The sequence below is a fragment of the Phalaenopsis equestris genome, unplaced genomic scaffold (assembly GCF_001263595.1).
Source record: "Phalaenopsis equestris unplaced genomic scaffold, ASM126359v1 Scaffold000392, whole genome shotgun sequence".
NCBI lineage: Eukaryota > Viridiplantae > Streptophyta > Magnoliopsida > Asparagales > Orchidaceae > Phalaenopsis > Phalaenopsis equestris.
Window position 1 is genome coordinate 527,388 of NW_018164834.1, and position 24,552 is coordinate 551,939.

Consider the following 24,552-nt stretch of genomic DNA (forward strand, 5'->3'; position numbering starts at 1 on the left):
TAGAAGGAAGATGAGGGCTCATCTCTATGTATAAGCTATGTATTCTCCATTTCTTTTACCTTAGTGAAATATTTGATTGATTCCCTCCCGTGGACGTAGATCCAGTTGGATCGAACCACGTAAACGATCTGTGTTTGCTTGAGATTCTTTTTGGTCTCATTTCTATGCCAGGAAGTACATATCTCACAACAATGATAAATTTAAGTTTCGGAGTGAAAGCAAATTAATATAAGTAGATATAATTAAGAAAGGTTGAATAAAAATACAAAAAATTTGTATATAAATAAACAAATTTGAGTTATAATTGTTTTGCTAATCGATATTGAAAAAATATAATATTATTTTGAGAAACTTACACACATGTTGTTGAATCTTTCTGGAATGTATAATCATATGTAATTTGTGAATGCATACATCCGGGGAGAGACTTGTGAAAGAAGTGTGTAGAATTTGAGGGATTTGTTAGAGAGAGAGAGAGAGACGAAGAGTTAGAGGCTAGAGTTCCCCCTTTCTCTTACTTTCTATTTATTCATAGAGGGTCCCTTCCCCTGTGCAAAGGATCCAAGAAAGAAAATAAAATACTAAGTTGTAAGTTTTATTGTACGGAGCTTGACTAGATTTGACGTTGACAAGATCCTTGGTGTAGGCGTCACACGGTCAGTAAATAGTTATATATAAGCAAATGGACTTGTTTTGTCTTCCCTTTGTCTCAACTAACTTTTCATTAAGGCTGGTGATGTAGCCAAGCAACTATCGACGAGCATGGTATGATGATTCAATTAGTACCACTGAGATTGAACGAGGAACTTAGGAAACGTGAGTGAGTTTGGTTGGAAGAGCTTGCTAGAAGACTTAAGCTTAGCAAGTCTGTTAGGAGGAACTCACATAAATGCTGACGTGCTTTGGAGGTACTCATAGAACTTTCTGGATGGCAAGAAGCTTTGTTGTTTGCCACCTCCAAAGATATGGTTAATGAGTATAATCAACCTACTCAGTGCCATACCATTAAGTGCATGGTTGGTTGGCTAGATCCATTAAGCCCGTCCGGCCCATTTAGTATTTGGGTTTTTCTGCTCTTTAATGAAGCTCATTTTTTAATATGCACATACTAAACCATTTTTATGCATTTACATATTCAACACTTAAAAGTTTGATGTCTATATTTGTTGAATCTCAATTTGTCTGTGAATCACAATTAAGGAATAGAACGAAAAGACAGACTAAAAGGTCTTTCACGTTTAAAACGACATTTCAATAAAGTGAGTGAGTTAAATTTTACTCAAAATATGATCAATGAAATTAAAATAAACCTCTTATACAGGGACCATGACTCTATTTATACGTGAGTATATAAGATGAATCATTGAAGGTTGAATTATTTATTATAAATGATTTAATATTATATATATGTTTGTTCTTATTATGAAAATATGATTTCTCTTTGGTTTATAATTTGTCAGATAGAGTCCATAAATTTTGGAATTGCAAACTCCTCCTTATTTATTTATTTATTTATTTGTAAACTAGTAGGAGGCCGGGTGGCTGCATGGAGCTTTGAATAAGGGACAATTAATGTATATAAATTAAATGAATTTGTATTTCATTGGCTATTTATTTTTCTATTAAATATCAATCAAGCTATTATCATCCATAAATTAAAATTAACAAATAGCAACTATTGAAGTATATTAAATTGAGGAAATAAAAGCTTAAGTATCTAAATATGTAATTTATATTTTTAAAATTGAAAATAGACAAAACTAATCAAATAGTAATATGATAATATCAATATGAATCTAATACTTTCCCAAGATAATAAACTAACATATCTATTTATTTATGTGATTGGAGTTTTTTTATGCTCTCAAATATTTAAATGGTATTATTGTAAAAGAAGAATTTTGCAAGTTACACGTTAACCACACATGAATATTCAATATAATAGAGTCGAGCTGATGCGGGGCTAAAGACAAGACTGGAGACATTTACATACATATCACCCAAATATTATGTATTTACGTAGCTACCACTAAATCTTATATATTTTTTTAAATTATATCACTCAAACTTTTAAAAAAAATAATAAATTTAGCATTTTTAAAAATATATAAAATAAATAAATAAATAATATAAATAAAAATTATTATTTAATTAATTTGAGCTAAAATGAGAGTCGCGTGATCGCGATCCGTTGTGGTAGAGGATGGAAGTGGGCGACAATACAGATCAGGCAGCAACAGGCCGAAAGGTTCACTTAGTGGGCCGTCTCCTTACACCAGTTTTGGGCTATTTATGGACCAGATTTGCTTATTCAATGGATCTGTATGGTTTTTGATCCTTAACTCAGTGTACGGGTTTAAACAAGGTTCAGCTTGTTTATATTTTAAGCTCAAAAAATGTGTTCGTGTTTGGATCGTTTGCTTAGCGAGCCGAACGCGAGTCGTTATATATTAAAAAAACTAAATTAATTTAGATTTGATTTTTGTTGTGGTTTTATATATGATTTTGCAAGTAGGGGTGTAAATGTGGTCATAATGTATATTTTATATATTTAATGTATTTTTTATATTTCGAGCTCAAAAAGTGTGTTTGTGTTCTGTTCGTTTGCTTAGCGAAATGCAAACCGTTCATGAACAAAGAATCTTTTTGACAACCCTAATCATGTAGTGATAAGATGTTAAGGATTGGGGCAAGATTTAAATTATCATTTGAATCTAAATTAATATTTTTTATTCTAGTTTCTTAATTAATTCTTATAATTGCTTATAAATCTTTGTAGCACTGTAGTATGTTATATTTTTTAAAAATACAACTCACCAAAAAAATATATATATAATTGATTAGTAATATTTTGAGTCAAAATGAGTCGAACACGAACAAACAATATGTAAATTTACTAACTTTTTATATGTGAATTGAGTACTTTCCTGCACAAATTTATAACATCAAACTATTACAAAAATAATAAAATTTAACTGTTAATATGTAAATACATTAAATTGAGTAATAGATTTATAATTTTTTTCTTAAATTTATTATTTAAAACGCATGTGAAACACGAATATTCCTCATAGTTTTGATTTTTTTAATTTAATTTATACATTATATGTCCATCATATATGGGAGTAGGTGTAACACCACAAATTTAAAAGCCTTTCAATATTAAAGCAATGATAATGTGAGAATTTATTTGAGGTGGTTGTAGAAATCCAACTCCTTAGAAAGTTATGATAAAAACTTATAAATGTATACTTTCTCCAACAAAATCTACAATAACTTTTTTATGATAAAATTGACAATATGACACATTAACAAATTGGAATAATTAGATACAAACTATCCGAAATATTGATATTTACAAATTAACCACCTATATGATTTTTTTTTTAACCATCCAACCAATTTAACTATGTGTGTGACGATCAAATCATTTAGAATTTAATAAAATAAAACATATGGGTTAAAGTTTTACCAAAAATTTTTATATTTGAGTGAGAATTTGTAAAATGGATGGAAGAGAGTGGTTGATTTGTAAATAGCAAGGTTCGGGTGGTCTGTATTTGATTACCCCCAACAAATTCTTATAAAAAAACAACTTATCACACAAAAATTTTTAAGAAATAATAACAAGAAGACACTTCCCGGATAAAAAAAAAGATGTTCGAACGTCCGGACAACCAATCACCAGGAACCATGTTGTCGTATAAAGCTCCCCAAAGAAATGATGAATAGTTGAGTCACTCTATTGTTGTGTTTCCATAAAGATGAGAGAAATATTTGCATACGGAAATAAGATGAATAGTTGAGTCACTCTATTGTTGTGTTTCCACAAAGATGAGAGAAATATTTGCATACGGAAATCATATGCAGAGTTGCGTACATTTTAGGTTATTCGGAGGGTACAACTAGGTTACACTTAAGTTATACCCCATTGTAATTCTTCGTGTAACTTAAGTGTAACCTAACTATAACATCCGAATAACTTAAAATGTACCCAACTCTGAATATACTTTCCATATGTAAATATTTCGTTAATCTTTGGAATGGTTTTGAGAAGATTTTACATTTTTTGTGTTATTTATTATACTGCCGTATTGTTTCACTATCATTCATCAGTACTTTCCACGTCAAAATGGAATTTTTATGCTTAGATTCAATAGAATATGATTACTACAAGAAAATTACTAAAAAAAACTATTTTCCTCTAGCAGCTACTTCTGCAGACCATTCCAAACTGACAGTTTAGCTTGTGAAAGCTACTTTATAACCAAATCATAAATTCTTTATGAAATTTCCTCAACCCTTCTTCAAACAAACAAACCTCAATTATTCCGCATAAAGCGTGATGCAATAAACGAAGTAAAATTACAGAAAAAAATCAAACGACTCCATCTTGCCCTAACTTGGCTTTCTCCACATCCAAAATCCCATCTTCTTCTTCTTGGTCTTCTTTCTTATTCAGAAGCTCTGAAAACCTCCGAGCCAGGCTCTGTTTCGCAGCGGGAGAAACTCCATTCTCCCCTATAATGGATTCCAACACCGCATTCGTCAGCTTCTTGCTCTCTATCACATCAGTCTCAGCCACAGGAACGCCATCCCCCTCCAAAAATCCAATCTTTACAAAAAAATAAAATTAAAAGAAAAATCTAATCCATTAAAAGCATTACAAATTTGAGCAGTGTCGAAAGCTTACTTACAGTGAGAGAGCCATGAGGGGAATGAGTGAAGATGATGGAGGTGCCTGGAAGAAAGTTCTTAGGCTTGAAGATTTCCAGAAACTTATTAATGGCCGTTGCTTCTTCCTCTGTGTATTCTCCGGCGGCTTTCCATGCGGCGACGCAGTTCCCGGAGACCTTCTCGGAGTACTGTTGACCCGTTAATGGCAGCAGCATCGTCACTCTCGTCAGCTTCTCAAAGGAACCTAAGCGCCCATTGTAGGTGCGGCACATGTAAATACATTAGCATTGTGTGCTATGAATGATAAAATTTGAAGTTTTAAAATCTTATTCGTTTTTTAAGACAATCGATATGAGTTCAGCTAAAAAAAAATCCAAATTTGATCAGTGTAAGCGACACATAATGCCATTATTTTGTTAGAAGCTCGCCTGTAATAATGTCTCGGTAAAAGTCAACCGAATCAGTGAGCTTCTCCGCCTTCTTCCCCGTCCATTTTCCTGCGATCGCCGGAATCACCGCCGCTTCCAAGTACACTCCGATCGCGGTTACGGCTAAAAACTTTCCTCCAACTTCTATACCCCTCGCCCCTGCATCCATCCATGAACAGCCATAAAAATTCCAGTTTTGTCCTTTTTTTTTTTACCTGCGAGCTCTGTAAAACAGAGCTTGGCTTTGTGATTTCGGTCAGTAAGGGGAAAAGAGGGAACCTGCGCCACCGAGAAATAGAGGTTTCGAGGTCGCCGGCGACGAGATCTCGGCCGGAAACTTCACTCCCTCCACCTCGATGGGCGTCGCCACTGTTTCTGCCATCGATTTTGAGTGAAAGATGGCCGGATTCCGGCGAGAATGGGCGAATGGACGGAGATTTAATGGAGTAATAGTTACTGGTTTAATGCCAGCGAAGAAGACAAGAGGAATTATTTTTTTTTTACCAGATAAATTATAGCCATGAGTTTTGTGAAAATTACTTAAATGGCATTAAAGGTGATTTATTTTTGTGCAGGAAAAGAGGGGTATTTCTGTAGATGCTCGAGATGTTAGAGGGTAACTGGAGGCGTTAGGTGAACTAACATGAGGATAGGCGCGTGAAGCGTGGCCAACGCTTGGTCGTCGTAGAAATCAAAATGAATGGCGGAAGGGGGTTTGAATTCAATAAGAAATAGGAAAAATAATATGCAATTCATATTTTTAAAAAAATTTAAAAAGGAAGCATTTTTATTTATCTTTTAAAAATATAAATATTTTGAAATATAGATGACAAAAAAAAAAAATTCAACGTATTTTTATCTTCGCGTTTGCAAAAAAAATTCCTGATTTATTTTCTACTGATCAATCAAGGATTTTTTAAATAATAAGTACACACTATTCATTAATTTGAGACTCTTGTTGCTTGATTAAAATATGTTCATTTTTATATTCAAAATTTTTTAGTTCCAATGATCTCAATGAAGCTTTATACATCCTTAAGAAATGATTATAATTATGCACGAATCTCAAAGCATATTGATCAAAAAACTATTCTGAATGTGCATTTATGATGATAAAAGCTCTGATTTTATTAAATTTATAATCAAACTGAGCGTCTTAGCAAGAAGAACCCAACAACATTAAACTTGATCTATAGGCCTAATTAAGCCCAGATCAACTCATTTAAAGAGTATTTGGATGATCGTTTGAATGACCAAATGAATTCCAAATTTGACAACTTATATTCAAATTGAGTGTCTCATCGAATCGAATCCAACAAGTCCAATATATCTCGATTTGGACATCATTAAAACACTTAAATGCTCGTAGAAAACTATTTGATCAAAGAAATTGCTCTTGGTTGTTTGATGGAGTGCTTCATATTCATGTAGTATTACAGATGATGTAACTCATAAAATCTTTAAATCAACCCTCATTCCTTTTATGAAAAGAGGGGCTCAAGACCATGGCTTGGGACTTGGAGGAGAATGCTGAATGGAGATACAAGCTCTTAAGGATTCTTGAACTCTACCATCGTCGAACCGTGACCGTCAAGCTCCATCGCCGATAAGCTCCACTATTGTCTGACCTGCACTATCAAGCTCCACCGTCGTCGGACCATGTCCGTTGAGTTTCACCACCGTCGAGCTCCACTATCATTGGACCATCACCGTTAAGCTACACCACCGCCAAACTTTTGATGAGACAGCCGGGTGTCGTCGACGCCGCTACAACCAAACCACCATTTCCTGATCGCCACCACTACCGCTGCCACCACCGCTGCCCTATCCTCTCCATCTCCACTGTTGCCGTTGAAAACACCATTGCGGTCTAGCCAATGTTGTCGTCTAATCACAAACATTGTTGTCTTCATACCAATGTCATCAAAATGCCACCAATTCTTTTACATGTTATGCCACTCCCTTAGAGGAAGTCATGTCGCTTGTGTAGCATTGCTCTTTGCCATTTAAGGGTCAACAAAGCCTTGTATGCCACATTGACATAGTGGAATCATTTCTACTAGACAAAAACCAAGTAGTTTTTTCCCATTTTGGTTTTCCACGAAAATACTCATGTTGGCTTCTTTGTCAATTTCTTCTCATATGTATTTGTGTTGACTTAAAACATTAATATATCATTCTACCGCAATGAATTTACTAGCACACAACAAAACTTAATCCAACTCTAAATTATTTTTTCATGGGAAATTGCCAAATTCCTATGCATACTCATTTCTAACACCTCAACTTTTACTTTTTTATATTTATACCATACAAATCTTTCATATCACATCGAAAGTATCACATCAAAGGTATCACTATTTTAACTTTTTTTTTTTTTAAGTGAAATATATTTTAAATGTATTGTTAAGGTGCTATGTATTTAGAAATTAAATTTTAAATGTTAAATATATAAATGCATAAAAATTGAGAGGAATGTACACAGTTAAATCTTACTTAAATTAATTGATAAATATTGAATAAGTTTTGATTAAAATATAAAAACTAATAAAATTACATATTATACTATTAAATTAATAGGCTTAATTAAATTTCAATTAAGGCTTAATTGAATAAGTTTTAATGAACAAATCATAATAAATTTATGGAAATTAAATTTTGTGGCTAACTGAGAGTTCCATAAAAACTATCACATGCATGAAAAAAAATTTTGTGGCTAACTGAGAGTTCCATAAAAACTATCACATGCATGAAAAAAAATTTTGTGGCTAACTGAGAGTTCCATAAAAAATATCACATGCATGTCTATGGTCTGCATCTAATGATTAGTCCCCTCATTTAAACTGCACTAAAAAAGACATTATTTTCATGGGCCAAAATCTCTCTTGTACGCCTGCTAAGAATTTGTGAAACTAGACGGGCCCAATAGAGCAATAATTAATTGAAATGATGTATCCATTAAGTTCGAAATTAAGTTTGTTTTTCGGCCCAATCAAATTTAATCAATTAAAATTTTCCAAAAATAAAGCTACGATGCTCAGCTGGCCAATTTTGTGGTGACACTAACAAAATAAGAGAAAAAATTGCTTCTCTGTTGTGATTGTATTGCTTGTTTTGCAATATTCATATAGCACACAAAATGTAAGTATTTATGTATTTCACACTCAAACTTCATTATTTACATCTATAACATTCAAAATATATATCAAAATTTAATAAAAATTAGCACCAACATTACTTTCCGTCGCAACATTGCATGATTTCGGCAGGTTTCTTCGCAAAATCTAAATACTAATAGGAAAAGACAGTGGTGGTACCGGAGAAACAGTCGGGTGTCGTCGACGCCGCTACAGCCAAACCACCATTTCCTGATCGCCACCACTACCTCAGCCACCACCGCTGCCCTGTCCTCTCTGTCTCCACTGCTGCCGTCGAAAACACCATTGCAGTCTAGCCACCGCTGTTGTCTAATTACAAACGTTGTTGTCTTAGTTGAGTTTCACCACCGTCGAGCTCCACTATCATTGGACCATCACCGTTAAGCTACACCACCGCCAAACTTTTGATGAGACAGCCGGGTGTCGTCGACGCCGCTACAACCAAACCACCATTTCCTGATCGCCACCACTACCGCTGCCACCACCGCTGCCCTATCCTCTCCATCTCCACTGTTGCCGTTGAAAACACCATTGCGGTCTAGCCAATGTTGTCGTCTAATCACAAACATTGTTGTCTTCATACCAATGTCATCAAAATGCCACCAATTCTTTTACATGTCATGCCACTCCCCTAGAGGAAGTCATGTCGCTTGTGTAGCATTGCTCTTTGCCAGTTAAGGGTCAACAAAGCCTCGTACGCCACATTGAGATAGTGGAATCATTTCTACTAGACAAAAACCAAGTAGTTTTTTCCCATTTTGGTTTTCCACGAAAATACTCATGTTGGCTTCTTTGTCAATTTCTTCTCATATGTATTTGTGTTGACTTAAAACATTAATATATCATTCTACCGCAATGAATTTACTAGCACACAACAAAACTTAATCCAACTCTAAATTATTTTTTCATGGGAAATTGCCAAATTCCTATGCATACTCATTTCTAACACCTCAACTTTTACTTTTTTATATTTATACCATACAAATCTTTCATATCACATCGAAAGTATCACATCAAAGGTATCACTATTTTAACTTTTTTTTTTTTTAAGTGAAATATATTTTAAATGTATTGTTAAGGTGCTATGTATTTAGAAATTAAATTTTAAATGTTAAATATATAAATGCATAAAAATTGAGAGGAATGTACACAGTTAAATCTTACTTAAATTAATTGATAAATATTGAATAAGTTTTGATTAAAATATAAAAACTAATAAAATTACATATTATACTATTAAATTAATAGGCTTAATTAAATTTCAATTAAGGCTTAATTGAATAAGTTTTAATGAACAAATCATAATAAATTTATGGAAATTAAATTTTGTGGCTAACTGAGAGTTCCATAAAAACTATCACATGCATGAAAAAAAATTTTGTGGCTAACTGAGAGTTCCATAAAAAATATCACATGCATGTCTACGGTCTGCATCTAATGATTAGTCCCCTCATTTAAACTGCACTAAAAAAGACATTATTTTCATGGGCCAAAATCTCTCTTGTACGCCTGCTAAGAATTTGTGAAACTAGACGGGCCCAATAGAGCAATAATTAATTGAAATGATGTATCCATTAAGTTCGAAATTAAGTTTGTTTTTCGGCCCAATCAAATTTAATCAATTAAAATTTTCCAAAAATAAAGCTACAATGCTCAGCTGGCCAATTTTTTGTACATTTTGTGACACTAACAAAATAAGAGAAAAAATTACTTGTCTGATGTGATTGTATTGCTTGTTTTGCAATATTCATATAGCACACAAAATGTAAGTATTTATGTATTTCACACTCAAACTTCATTATTTACATCTATAACATTCAAAATATATATCAAAATTTAATAAAAATTAGCACCAACATTACTTTCCGTCGCAACATTGCATGATTTCGGCAGGTTTCTTCGCAAAATCTAAATACTAATAGGAAAAGACAGTGGTGGTACCGGAGAAAAGCTTCGATCAATTATGAATCAAAATTACACTATCAAAAATAGGAACTACACCGCAGTTGGAGTAAACTCTTAAAGGCTTCGGCTTAGAGTGATGAAATTAGAGAGGTGAATTTTGAAGCGTACTATTTCTTTTGTGGGATCAAGTGATGACTCAGAGTTGAATTCTTGTAAATTCCAGTGTTGTAGAAAGAAGATCAAAGTGGTGAAAATCTCTGTATATTTCACCTATCATAATGAAGTTTTGGTGTGGTGTTGCTCCGTAATGTTTTCTCATTCTCGGGGTTTTCCAGGTTAAATCTTGGTGTGTCTTTCTACGATTATTTTATTGTGCATTTCTGTTCGATATTTTATTCTGAATATATTGAATCAATATGATCCTATTTTCCGTATTATGATTTTGATTGTCAATCGATTAAAGTCTTTGTATTCCATCCCAACAGGCTTAGGTCATACATGTTCTTCTCTTCCCCTTGGCAGCATCGTGAAGTCACCAATCACAGAGACGATGGTGAATGATAGCAGTTCCTCAGTAAAATAGTTGGAATAGGTAATAGATTATGAGATTCCATTTTCAGCGGAGATATTCTGCATTCATTTAGGCCAACAAAACTCAGACTACACAATCTAACAAGAGAGCACATGATGAATGAATGATATTGGCACATAGCACCTCACAAGGGATGGTGAAAACTTGTTCAGGGCCCTTCAAATCATCAGGTGGTAGGGTAAAGCTTTCAATTATTTATCGCAAAATCCAAATTTCATAAACATGTATTTTCTATTTATTAAATTATTTTTAAAATTATAATTCATTAAGTTATATTTATTTCATAATAAATTTAATGATTGTAGATTTTTTTAATCAAAATTTGAACCATTTCTTTCCAGTAAAAAACATGTATTTTGTAAAAAAAAAAAAAAAAAAGAATGTCCTGAGTTTTTTTAATCAAAATTTGAACCATTTCTTTCCAGTTAAAAAAATGTATTTTGTAAAAAAAAAAAAGAATGTCCGGACGCGATTATATGAGTCTCGGTCATCCCGATACGCCTAACAATTCGAGTATCACACCCTCCATCGGGGGAATCGAACACCAGATCAAATGGGACTTACAACTGACAAGCAGATGCCCAATCAACTGATATAAGCACAGGACACATATAAATATATATATATATAATATTTACTAACATGCAATAATGTATTTGAAGCTGGCTTGTTATGTGAACCATATTTTGCCGTCAAGTACTGTTGAATCATCTTATCCATATTACCTTTTTGTGTCACTTTCACTCAAAATAATTAATAGTAATAGTAATAGCAATATATATATAATTGCTCAATATGGAGCTTATATCTTATTCATGCCATAAAGAGAAAAAAATGGAAAAAAGAAAAAGAAAATTCAGTTATTAAAACTAAAGAAAATAAAAAATAACTGCACATAGAGATAGAAACATGACATGAACAAGTTGACAAAGGGGAAGAGACGGCAGGCTTACAATAAAACAAACTATGAGCCATGACATTAGAGATGTCAATTTTTAAAATGCAACACAAATCTTTTCTATTTACATATATAATACCTAAACTTACATGCATAGAACTTAAATATTTAACTTCACATAAAAAAATATAACTATTACATATTTTTTACAAGTGAAATACAAATTTCCATGAATAAATTTACAATACCAAAAATGTTTTAAATATAAATATGAAAATTTAAATGTTAGATATGTAAGTATATAGGAATTGTATTGTATGTATGCAAATTTTCCTAAGTAGAAAGATCCCACCACTTTGAGATCAAATGAGCTCATGAGAAAGAGGAATGATAAAGAGGAAAGAGGAACGAAGAAGAGAGATAGATTGTCACAAGTAGGGGAAGAGCCTACCCAAACTTCTCCCTCTCATATTTCGTTGGGAATGTAAATTGCAGAAATCGACTCGAGATATGTGGCGCAAAGTTTTGATCGGAAACACACATAGCAATAAGAACATAAAAAATGCCAAATTAAACATGGAAATAATCAGAGAACTGGAAAAAAATTACAAAGCCATGTCATAAAAATAATATCAATATGAAGAAAAAATGAGAAGAATATTACAAATTACACCACATTTAAGCATTTTCACAATTTGGACGCACAAGGACACTCAAACTCTAGCCCCTAGCGAAAAACCGTAGAATATACTATCAAAAGTCACAAATGACTCTGTTTGGGTTTCCTTCTTCATGTTCAATTACAAAAAGGAACCGTCAAAACATATCTTAAGTTGCTCTTGATTGGGTCATAGTGATGTGGCACCGCGATATAGCACGGCAACACCATACTCTCGGGTTTTGGCGCAAATTTTCCTCCATAATTAAAGTTGTGGGGCTTCACGGATAGTGCCTCGGTGCTATTACACTAGTTATGTAGTGTTGATACTATAACACTGATAGCACAACTTTGAACCCATAAGGAGGCGCTGCCCCACCCATCCCTCCCGACAAACTCACCACCGAGCTTGGTGAGTTTGAACCCATAAAGGAGGCGCTGTCCCACCCATTCCCTCCCAACAAACTCACCATCGATATAGCGTTGTGGCACCATACTCCCGGGTTTTGGCACAAATTTTCCTCCAAAAGTAAAGTTGTGGCGCCACAAGGACAGTGCCTAGGTGCTACTGTATTAGTTATGCAGCATTCATACTGTAACACTGATAGCACAATTTTGAACCCATAAATGAGGCACTGCCCCACTCATTCCCTCCCAACAAACTCACCACCGAGCTTGCTTAGTTAATTAAGGACTCTTAGTTGACAATTTATTAACACAATCAAACTCCACATAATAACGTATGCTCCTACGAACTAAGCCCCGTGAGCTTGAATCTCTTAAATAATTAGATTAGCATAAGTAGCCAAACAACCGACACCCCTCCCAAATATTATGTATTGTAAAAGCTTAGAGAGAGAGAGAGAGAGAGGATATTATTATGCCATAATCTCCCTCCACATATGGGGCATGATAGAATCAAACTATGAGCGATCCCCAAGTTGGGGGCCAATCAACATAGTTCATCATTTTAAACCTAAATCATTTTACCTTTTTTTTTTTATTTATTTGTTTCTTTCTTCATGTTCAAGCTTTAAAAGCCACACCCTTCTCTTCCTCCCACTCACCAAGTCAGCCATGGAAGATCCATTCTCTGAATATAATCAGTCAGCAGAAGACGAATACATAGACATAGATTTAAGGTCCCCTGCAATCTTCTGCTGCAGCATTTCTTCTCCTGACCACACACAGGAAACCACAATCTCCACAGCTGATGAGCTCTTTTGCAGTGAAAATCTTCTTCCTCTTCGTCTTCCTCATTGCATGCAGAAGGAGAAAAAGCTCCAAAGGGGTTCAGAAACTGTGTCAAAAGATAGTCAGCTCCACGTTGCTTCGATCGAGTCGGAACATGAAAAATCATGGTCGAAGAAGCTGAAGGGCATTGGGCAATCTTTGCTCAAGTTAAAGATATCAAAAGCTTATTTCAGCAAATCGATTTCCTCTGTTAAATCAAGGAATCTTGCAAGCAAATCTGTGCCTGCACTTTCGCTGAGTTCAGTTTCTTCATCTTCATTTTCATGTGTGAGCCGAAGCTCACATATGCTAAAGAGAAGTAGCAGCATGAGCTCAGAGATGGAGAGTTCTGTAATGGGAGCTATAGCTTACTGTAAGAAAACACAGCAGATTTGTGGAAGGAAGGGAGAGTGCAGGTAAAGTAGCCATTTAATTCATTGCTGCTGCTCCGCTTGTGGGGGGGTGAGATTTGATGAGAGGATTATAAACAAGGAATTTATGGTTATGTTCTAAAATTGATTTTTATTATTATTATTTTAAATTATTGGAGTTTTGAATATATTTGTTTTTGAAGTATAGATTGGGTTCCCATGAAGATTACTCCAAGGAGTGATTTTGTGATGTCAAAAAAATAGGAATTATCTCAAATCTTTATTGTAAAGATGCACATAACTGTAACAATAGTTGAGGGTGTAATTTACCACTATGAGGTCACGAGTTTGAATCACACATATTACCAGCCTTTGGGCTCCCCTTTCTCAAAAAAAAAATCTAGAATAAGAAGAACCCCCTTGCTTACACCACAGAATAATGAAACTACAATCTATAACTAAGAAAGTAAACATAGTGTCTATTAGGGACAGATTTGCGTCTATTTTTCATTTCAAACCGCCACCACAAATTTATTTGGGAAACTATTTTTTTGTTATTTTCTAAAAATTTATGTGGTGTGAAGTTGTTAAAGTGAGGTGACTGAGAGAAAGTTGTTGTTTGTTTTTTTAATATATATATATATATATATATATAATTCTCATCGTAGCTTTCTAAAATGTTTTTTCCATCACATTTTTCAAAAAACTACGGCCACCACCTCAAATAGACCCTTATATTTATTAAAATTTACATTGTCATACCTACCAAATATAGATAAATATCAATTCATATAATCAATAAAGCAACTCTATACATCAAGTAATATTTGATGAAAAAGGTGTCTTAATAAATTTGATATCTTCAAATTGGCATAAATGTATGTTCATATAATCATGAATGTATTCTCTTAATAGGTTAATGACTTATGACCAATTTCCTAATATAACTAGCATGATATGCAGTATGTTTTCATTTAAAGGACAAAAAGAGGATTTATAAATCAGTAATAACCAATTTCTTCAATAATTTTTTTTAAATAATAATAGAATTTTAGGCCCTATTTCAGATCACTTTTTGTTTTCTGAAAACAAACCAAAAAATAGTTTTTGTTTATTCTTTTTTTGTTTTTATTTTATTTTATTTTTAAAACACATAAGACTTATTTTCAAAACATCAAAGACATAAGAATTGTGTTTTTGTTATTTTAAAAACATGTTTTTCGGGTCATTACCTGTGCGAGGCTTCACGACACCGCCACCCCACCTGCCACAGTCGCCCGACACCTATCGTAACCTGTCATAACCGGCCACCCAAGAAAATGTTTTTTTGCTCGAAGGAGCAAGGAAGACGTTGTATACATCATGGGCAGTAGAGCTTAATACTGGAACACACTTGGACTAAATCGTTTTATAAAAAATATAATTTTTCTTTATATATATATATATATATTAAAAAAACATAAAAATCATAAAGGAATCCAATGTATTTTCTAAAAACAAAAAAAAAAATAAAAACAAAAAAAAATAAAAACAAAAAATAAAAAAAAATAGAAAGTTATCCCAACTAGACCCTAAGTATGATTAATGAGGAAATGATTATCGAAAATATCCAAGAATTTCAATAAGAATTTTGGTAAAAAATCATTGATAAAACATAGGAAAATTTGCATACACGCCACTTAATTCTTATGCATTTACATATCTACCTCTGAAATTTAATATTTACATATATGCCGTCTTACAGCCTTACCTATGCATGAAAATGTGTATTCCACATTTAAAAAATTAAAATAGTAATATTTTTAATGTGATATAAGAGATTTGGGTGGTATAAATTTTAAAAAGTAAAGTTTAAGTGTTAGATATGTAAAATACATAGGACTCAAGGAGTCGTAAAGTTTAAGTGTTAGATATGTAAATACATAGGACTCAAGGAGTGCAATTGTAAATGCCCCTAAAATAAACTAATTAAAAAGATTAATTTACAAAGTATCAACTTTTTGACAGAACGATAGCAAATTATGCAAAAGAAATAAATAAAGAACAAAATTACCAATAAAAAAATAAGAACATACACTGAACTACCCCAAAAATAACTTATTTGTCAAAAGACTAACATATCCAACTTGCACTCACAAAATTAAAATAGAAAGAGAAATTTTATTCTAATTCAAAAGTTCTAAAAAATTGGGCTCCGCCAAAACGAAATGGGGCATTTACATACCACACAATTCTTACATATTCACATATCTAACACCTAAAATTTCATATTTACATAGTTAACACTAAAATCGTTACTATTACATAAAAAATACTGCTATTACTAACTCTTTAAAAATGAAATACACATTCTTATGCATAGGTTTATGCCATGAAAGTGCTATGGATGTAAATAGCAAACTTAGGCAAAGTTAAACCTCTAATTTCCTAAAAGTGCAAAAAAATTCAGAATACTGCAAAAAAAAATAATAATAACAAAATAAAATGAACTTCTCTAAATGAAACAAATATTGCTACTCTCCTTGATAAAAGACAGTAATTTGGAGAACGGAATAGACATTTTGAAATTATCCCAAACATTTCTCTAAATGGAGGCAGCAAAAGTAACAACTTACTTCCCAAAATCTGATTTTTCTCCCCAAGAATTCAGATCAACGGAGACAAAAAGTATGAGAGGCACATGGCACTAGCTGTAAGCATATTTCATTTTCTGCAAGGAAGAAAATTAGAGAAGAAAGAGTTATTGGGAAATGATGCGCTTACATGAGTATCTTTCTCTAGAATGAAGAAACAAGGAAGTCCCCAACGGTCATAATTTAAACATTTGTACATACAAGAGATGCATCAAGTTGGTCCACATTTGAAATGAAATTTCAGAATAACAAGATATTGGAAAAGATAAGACCTTGATTGTCATTTTATGTGGGGAAAGATGCCATTTTTCTATGACGAATTAACACCACAATTTGGTATCATTTGCACTAGAGTTGTTTATCAGGATTTAATCGTAATGAACTACAGCTAAAATAACACAAAAGAGATCGAATGCTGAATAACAAACATAACAGAGTAAAAGAGTTAATTTTGATGGAGAAAAGTAACATTTTTATCACATATGGTTGAGATATGAGATATAGCACGTTTAAAGTTTGAAGGATCATTCAGTGATTCTTTGCAATGATGCCAACCCTTAAACATTGGCGTTACTTTTTGGACAAGAATATAAATGTTCTTCTTGTTTGTCTAAAACTCCATAAAATTTTGGCATTTTGTTAGAAATGATAATTTAGTATATTTCATTAATAAGGAAGACTAACCTTAGCCTTATAGCAAGGCCTATTAAAACACTGGCAGTATTAATAAGGATTGCTACAGAATTTTGCTATACTATGTTTTATGACAAAGCCTAGTAGTATTGTCAGAGTTTCAAGAAATTACTGTCCCTTTGCAAGAAAACCTCAATCTACATGGATTTTTATACAAATAACCCTAAATAGTTAGGGATGCTATTCTTCTTTCAGGAGATTGTATTTGCAACCAATGCAAGCTAAAGTAAAAGCAAAGATGAGACATACAATATTAACAAGTTAAAACTTAAAACTTGAGGCCGCAAAATATTCCGGCATTCTTTTCACATAAGCAAACAAAGTCATGGTGTCCCAAATTTTGAACGAATAAAAAATGATCAATTGAATCAATTTTGAAGCAGATTTGATCCAATAGATTAAAGTCAAAAAATACTATCAAAATTTTGAAGTAGGATTGAGTAAATCATCATCACCACCACCATCATCAGCCTTCTACCAATTATTTGGGGTTCATATTATGAAACATCATCTTTCATAGGATTAAACACACCCGCTGAGATGAATGTACATCCAAGAAAAATACAATCATTGAACCGAAACTTGGGTTCATCTGAGCAAAAACAGTCCTTTAAAACTATTAAACATCAAAATAAATTGTAATTGACAAACTTATCCAATACAACTGATTGCAAACATAAATAGATTTAAAGGTTTATTCTACATATTGCTTATATAATCATGACACCCAAGAAGGGGGTGGGGAGTCATCTAAACATCTCAACATTGGCAGGAATTTCGCCCGCATCCGATCACCAATTCTTGTTCGCTCCGGATGATCGTCTTGGGTGAATAGAGAAAGGAATGCACACATCATGATATTGTAATTTGTCTAGCTCAAATGATTTAGTTCATAAACTTGTATATATTATCAAAAACTCAGATAACAACCTTCAAAATAACAACAATGTAAGTAAACGTTTCAATTATTTACAAGCAAAAATCACTTCAAATTATAACTTGTGGAGTCTACAATGAAATAACCTCTAAATGAGAAAAAAACAAAAAAGTAAAGGGGCATTTACATACATAGCCCACAATGGTTATGTATTTGCATATCTCACACCTAAACTTTCATATTTACACACATAGCACTCAAATATTTAATATCACATAAAACTTGGCACTAAAAAATAACACTATTATCACTTTTTAAAAGTGAAATACACCTTTTCATGCATAAGTTTAAAGCAACAAAGTGCTATGTGGGTAAATATAAAAGTTTAGGTGTGAGATATGTAAACACATAAAAATTGTGGTTAGTTATGTAAATTTTGCAAAAGGAAAACACCTTATATGAGCTACATCATGCATGCTTGCTCTTTCAAAACTCCTAGTAGAGAGAGAGAAAGAGAGATGCTTCAGTAAATACACAATGAAAAACTTCGGCATTTCTTGGCTAGCGGGAATCAACCATAATAATAGTCAGCATTCTTCTTCCACATTTGAGAACTGGAAAATAACTAGTAACAAATAAACTATAAATATGGAATCTTGTTTTGTGCTCTATAAAACTGCAAATAAAGTGCTTACCAGCATATTTTCAGGTCCTAGCAGCCAAATTTTAATTTGATTGTAATCTACTAACAACAAAAACATTAATTTTAGTGATCCCATAGAAAAGTTAATATACCAAAAGGAAAATAATCTACCTTTGTTTTTTCATTTTCACCAATATATTCACATAACTTTTTCCCCCTCGATAACTCTTTTCCCGCCCATATAAGTTGAACATCTTGATGAAGTTCTGGATCTGCATAAGAAAAATAATTTTATATAACATTCACATAAAGATGAGAAGAAGCATTTACATACATACGATTATACCACGCAATTCCTATGTATTTATGTATCTAACACCTAAACATTACTTTTACATTTACACCAACCAAATCTTTTATATCACATCAAAGTCACACTATTTTAACTTTTAAAAAATGAAATACACCTTCTCATGCATAGGTAAGATGGCATATATGTAAATCTTCCTAAGAAAAAAAAATCATCAATAAATACCACACTTCAATTCAATTCAATCAGGAAATTGAGTTCAGTGATGAACAATAACTCAACATAGAGCTACCCGTCATGTATAATGATAATAAATCCATACCAAATATATCTAAAAAATTTTAATGAAAATTAATGTATTAGAAGTGTTCGAAATGTGGAAGATGTTACTGAAAGTTGTTAATTGAGTCATCGATTCTGCCAAACCACTTGAATGAGCAAGCTTGACTTCCCTTTCTATGTTCTGAATATGGTCTCGGAGAAAGTAAGGCGACAAGAGCCTTTGATGCAAAACTTGCTCCTGCAAACAACTCCGAGTTGTTATTAGAATTGCTTATGCTAACTAATCATGAGACAAAACTGTAAAATGAATTTCATTCAAATTAGATAATATCGCATGGTAATTTTAAAAATAAATAAATAAAAATCAAATTTGCAAGGAAAGAAAAAGTCACCTTGGATGCATATGACTCAGCTTCCGATAAGGTTCTATCCAGAACAACTGCTGCGGCAGGGCAGCTCTCTGAAACACAGAAAAGGTAGATAAATTCAATTATCTTTCTCCAGATAACAGAGATTTCAAAATGAAAAAATGAATGTGTTTTCAGCTTCCATTATCTCTGATATAACCAACTGTGTTGGGGACCACTACCACACTCTAGAATAATCTATTTCTCATCATATATAGATACACGTGTACTGTATTAGTTGTGGTGAAGATACTTTTAACCTTTCTTCCTGTTTATTAGAAATGATCTTCACATTTTATCTACTGTAGCTATTCTCTTTATTGTCGTTCTACACAGCAGCTCATACTCAATTGCTATGGAAGTTTAACATGGTATCATAGCTTTTCGGAAGAAGATCAAGATTTTTATCCTCTAAGCCCAAAATCTCTAAGTTTTTTCCTCTCTCCTCTCTTTCTCGCTATTCTCTACCGCCAATGTCGGTGAACTCCTCACAAATTAATCAGGAAGCCGTCAACAAGTCATTGGACATGACCAATTCCCCATCCCCTCATCTCTCAAGCTTTTGATGTCCAATATCAAAACCATAGCCAATGTCCAACTAACCGCAGAAAATTACCCAACGTGAAAACCTCAAATTTACAAGCGCTCCAAATCCAATGAATTTGAGGGCTTCCTCGATGGAACCACTACACGCCCGGCATCCCAAATCAGCACCCCTGATGGCCAATCCATTCCCAACCCTCACTTTCTCCAGTGGCAACTCATAGATCAAAAATTGTCCGCAGCAATCTACTCCACTATATCTCAATATCATTTTACCCTACATTCTTAAGCTTGAATCCACCGATGACATTTGGAAAACTCTTCAAGGTCGTTTGCAATCAACCAATCGATCCGTGTAATGCAACTACAAAATGAACTCCATCACATCTCCATGAAAAACCAAACTATTGTCCCAATACCTATTGATAATCAAATCCCTAGTTGACAACATCATCATGGCTGGAGAACATATTATCAAGAGGACATTATTCTTCACATCCTCAATTGCTTGCCCACCTCATACCAATCCTTCAAAACAATTATCTGAACAAGATCAGAACCAATTAAACTTGGCGACATGTACTCCCTCCTTTGTAGCGAGGAGAAAAATCTCTCGACTGAAACTACTAAGAAAACCAATGTTGATGCCATGGATTAGTGCTCGTGACAGCAACAATGGCTCTCGTAGTCGTGGTCGGTGTCCCTATTATAACAGGGGCTCTCGAGGATCATCAAATTTGAACCGAGAAGATCGAAATCAAGTTCGGATAGCTAATCGTCAATCTTGCCAAATCTGTGGCAAAGTTGGTCATACCGCTCTTGCTCTGCTCTTCAATTTTGGCATCACACTAATTTCAACTCATATCCATCTACCAAACAATAGGTCGCACTCACTTCACCCATCAAACCATCTTCAAAAAATTGGTTACTAGACTTGGGAGCCACCACTCATCTCACCTCAAAATATGACCATCTTCAGCAGACCCAACTGTAAACCAACTCCGTCTCGATCACCATTGGTGATGGCTTCAGTCTTTCAATCACCCACACTGGGCAAGGTATCCTACCAACACCACAACGTAAGCTCCACCTCTCCAACCTCATTTACTCTCCCTTCTTAACTCACAATCTTCTCTTCGTCCATAAATTAGTCTCGGATAATAAATTGTGACATTTCATTCATTCACTCCACCTGGCTTTGACATTAAGGACTGGAGCACCAACAACATCCTCCTGAAAGAACCTAGCAAGAAGGGTCTTTATCCCATCTCCACCCTCGTTGCAAACCAATCCTCACCAGAATCCAGTCTCCTTTGGCGTCGAAGACTTGGGCACCTATACATCACGCCACAACAACTACTATTCTCAAGACAAATAATATCAAAGCTAGTTCTCTTTCTACTTTCTATTGTAATGAATGTAATTCATCTAAGAGTCACAACAGTTTTTTAATACCTCTGTTTTAGCATCCCACCATAGCTTTGACCTAGTTCATTCTGATGTATGGGATCCTGCACCCACACCTCTCTACAAGGTAATAAATATTATCTTTTGTTTATTGATGGTCATTCCAGATTTAATGGGGTGCTTCCTATGTTTGCAAAGTTCGAAACAATAAATAAATTTATTCAATTCCACGAACTTATTCAAAATCAGTTCAATACTAACATCAAAACCTTACAGTCTGATGGGTGGCAAATACACATCTCATTCTTCGCAAAACTATCTGAATTCTCACGGCATAACCCACCAATGTAGCTATCCTCCACCCCCCAACAAAATGGGGTCTTCGAGAGAAAACATCGTCGTATTTTTGAAACATTGCGAACCATTCTTCTCACTGCCCATCTTCCTTACAAATTCTGGACTGCAGTTGTACTTGCCGCAACCTACCTCATAAATCGCATGCTATCCAAAACAACTAAACTAAAAAGTCTATGTGAACTTCTTTATCATAAACCACTTGCATATAACCACCTCCGCACTTTCAGATGCCTATGCATCCCTTGACAAAAACCCCAAGCTCCACACGAATTGGCTCATATCTCCCTGCCGTGTATATTCATTGGCGGCTACCCACCCTATTACAAAGGATACTACTGCTATAACACCCAAACCCAACAAATCATCATCTCGGGACATGTTGTCTTCAATGAATAGGTATTTCCATACCAAAACCCAACCTCCCAATCTCCCATCACTCATACTCATATTTCACTAAATCTACTCCTTCCTATCTCACAAGTCGATCACATCCTCAACACATCCCGTAACTATAGCTAAACATCCCTCAGCTCCATCCCCTCCAAAACCGACAGCTACCACAACCACATCATATCCTATCCCAGCATCCACAACCACTCAAGCTCCAACTTCCAGCATACCCGAACTCTCCACCTCAACTCCTCCAGTGCAACAAAAATTGCAGCAACATATATACAAACACCCATGACGACTCGTTTCCAAACTGGATCCCTCAAACCAAAGCAAATTCTAAACATCAATACCTCAACCAGCCCACCACCCGATCCAACCACCTATCAACAAGCAAAACATCATCTCCACTGGCGTAAAGCCATGTTCGAGGAGTTTGAAGCCCTACAACGGCAAGGAACCTGGGTTCTTGTTGATCCATCTCATTCTAATATCCTAGACTGCAAATGGACATACCAAACCAAATATTCTCAAGATGACACACCCAACAAACTCAAAGCCCGTTTGGTTGCACAAGGTTTTAAATAGCAGCAAAGCATTCAATATACTGAAACCTTAAGCCTAGTTGCCAAATTGCCAACAATTCGCATTCTGCTTAGGGTTGTGACTCACCACAAATTGTCGAATCAACAACTTGATGTCTTAAATGCATTTCTTCATGGCTCCTTGGATGAAACCATTCCTCTGCATCAACCTCAAGGTTTTCAAGTCTCCCAACATCCGACCAAGATATGCCCTCTTAAAAAGACCATTTACGACCTTAAACAAGCACCAAGAAAATGGTACTCAACTCTTATCACCCACATGCTCAATTAAGACTTTCACTTATGCTCAGCCAATACCTCCCTCCTTCTATATACACATAACCAAACCACCATTTACTTTCTTGTCTACGTAGATGACATTCTCATCACGGGGAACAATCCATCCACCATCACCAATCTCACCCAAACTCTTAAATCCAAATTTCAACTAAAGGAACATGGTCCCATTGCAACCTTTCTCGGTATTACCACCCAAACCACGCCTTTCAGCTATCACTTATCCCGAACTTCATACACTCACGACCTTCTTCAACAACTTGGAATGTCAAATTTCAAACCTATAAACACCCCGCTTCCACTTCAATTCAAACCGACAACAACACCACACATTCCATGATATCACCCAACATCATCTACTAGCTGGATCCCTACAATTCATCGCAATCACTTGACCCGACATCGCCTTCACTGTCAACTACATTTGCCAACAAATGCACCACCCACTCATCTACCACTTTCAACTCATCAAGCGCCTACTACGCTATCTCAAGGGTACAATTAACTTCGAACTTCCCATCACCAAAGGCAATCTACAGCTCTGAACCTACTCAGACTCTGACTGGGCCAGTGATTCCACGATCTTCGCTCCATCACCGGCTTTTGTACCTTTCTTAGTAATACTCTCATATCCTGAAAAAGATCGTGGCATGATCCTCCATCGAAGCTGAATACTGAGCACCTGCAGCAGCAACCATGAATTTCCTTTGGATCAGATGGCTTCTACAAGAGTTTCACATCCCTCCTACCACTCCAACACAATTTTTTTGTGACAGCACCTCAGTAATTGCTATAGCCCTCAATCCCATATTTCACGCTCGAACGAAACTCGTTGAGATCGACTACCACCTTATTAGGGATTACATCGCATCTGGCGAAGTTCATGCTCAACACATCATCTCCCAGATCAAGTTGCTGGCATCTTCACCAAAAGTCATTCTGCATCAGTCTTCAGCACAATTTGACACAAGCATACTATCACTTCACTTGATAGTCAGCTTGAGGGAGGATAAGACCCATACCTACATGCAGCAAATGGGAATTTCAACTTCCACCATCTCTTCTAATAATTAACTATGTTGGGGACAACTACCAAAAATCTAGAAAGGTTGAAAGTACCTTCACCACAACTATTACAGTAAACATACATACATACATATATATATATATACATACATACATACATACATACATATATATACATATATA

At 34.4% G+C, this 24,552-nt stretch overlaps 3 protein-coding genes across 10 annotated transcripts; 1 reads left to right on the forward strand and 2 right to left on the reverse strand.

The window, feature by feature from the left end:
- Window positions 1-4,193: 4,193 nt before the first annotated feature.
- Window positions 4,194-5,555, reverse strand: LOC110026679 (chalcone--flavonone isomerase-like). The gene is made up of 4 exons (XM_020727717.1): window positions 5,385-5,555; window positions 5,106-5,264; window positions 4,698-4,921; window positions 4,194-4,615 (listed from the first exon to the last, which is right to left on the reverse strand). The coding sequence occupies exons 1-4, from the start codon at window positions 5,485-5,487 to the stop codon at window positions 4,379-4,381; spliced, it is 723 nt and encodes a 240-aa protein (XP_020583376.1). The 5' UTR covers window positions 5,488-5,555; the 3' UTR covers window positions 4,194-4,378.
- Window positions 5,556-13,393: 7,838 nt separating this feature from the next.
- On the forward strand, window positions 13,394-13,969 carry LOC110026672 (probable membrane-associated kinase regulator 4). Its single transcript, XM_020727711.1, has one exon. The coding sequence runs from the start codon at window positions 13,394-13,396 to the stop codon at window positions 13,967-13,969; it is 576 nt and encodes a 191-aa protein (XP_020583370.1).
- Window positions 13,970-16,379: 2,410 nt separating this feature from the next.
- LOC110026684 (UPF0769 protein C21orf59 homolog) lies at window positions 16,380-19,818 on the reverse strand (the record flags this gene model as incomplete). 8 transcript variants are annotated; one of them, XR_002294240.1, is given in 6 exon segments in its annotated part: window positions 16,380-16,630; window positions 18,577-18,618; window positions 18,819-18,865; window positions 18,938-19,038; window positions 19,467-19,596; window positions 19,751-19,818. XR_002294240.1 is itself a non-coding variant. In XM_020727728.1 (5 exon segments), coding segments are annotated over 4 exon segments (329 nt in total), but the record flags the coding sequence as incomplete, so codon positions are not given.
- Window positions 19,819-24,552: the final 4,734 nt, after the last annotated feature.

Coding starts and splice junctions, on each gene's coding strand:
- LOC110026679 (XM_020727717.1), bottom strand. CDS start 5,487: ATGGCAGAAACAGTGGCGACGCCCATCGAGGTGGAGGGAGTGAAGTTT. Junction 5,265..5,384: donor TCTATTTCTCGGTGGCGCAG/GTTCCCTCTTTT, acceptor GGATGGATGCAG/GGGCGAGGGGTATAGAAGTT. Junction 4,922..5,105: donor TTACCGAGACATTATTACAG/GCGAGCTTCTAA, acceptor ATGGGCGCTTAG/GTTCCTTTGAGAAGCTGACG.
- LOC110026672 (XM_020727711.1), top strand. CDS start 13,394: ATGGAAGATCCATTCTCTGAATATAATCAGTCAGCAGAAGACGAATAC.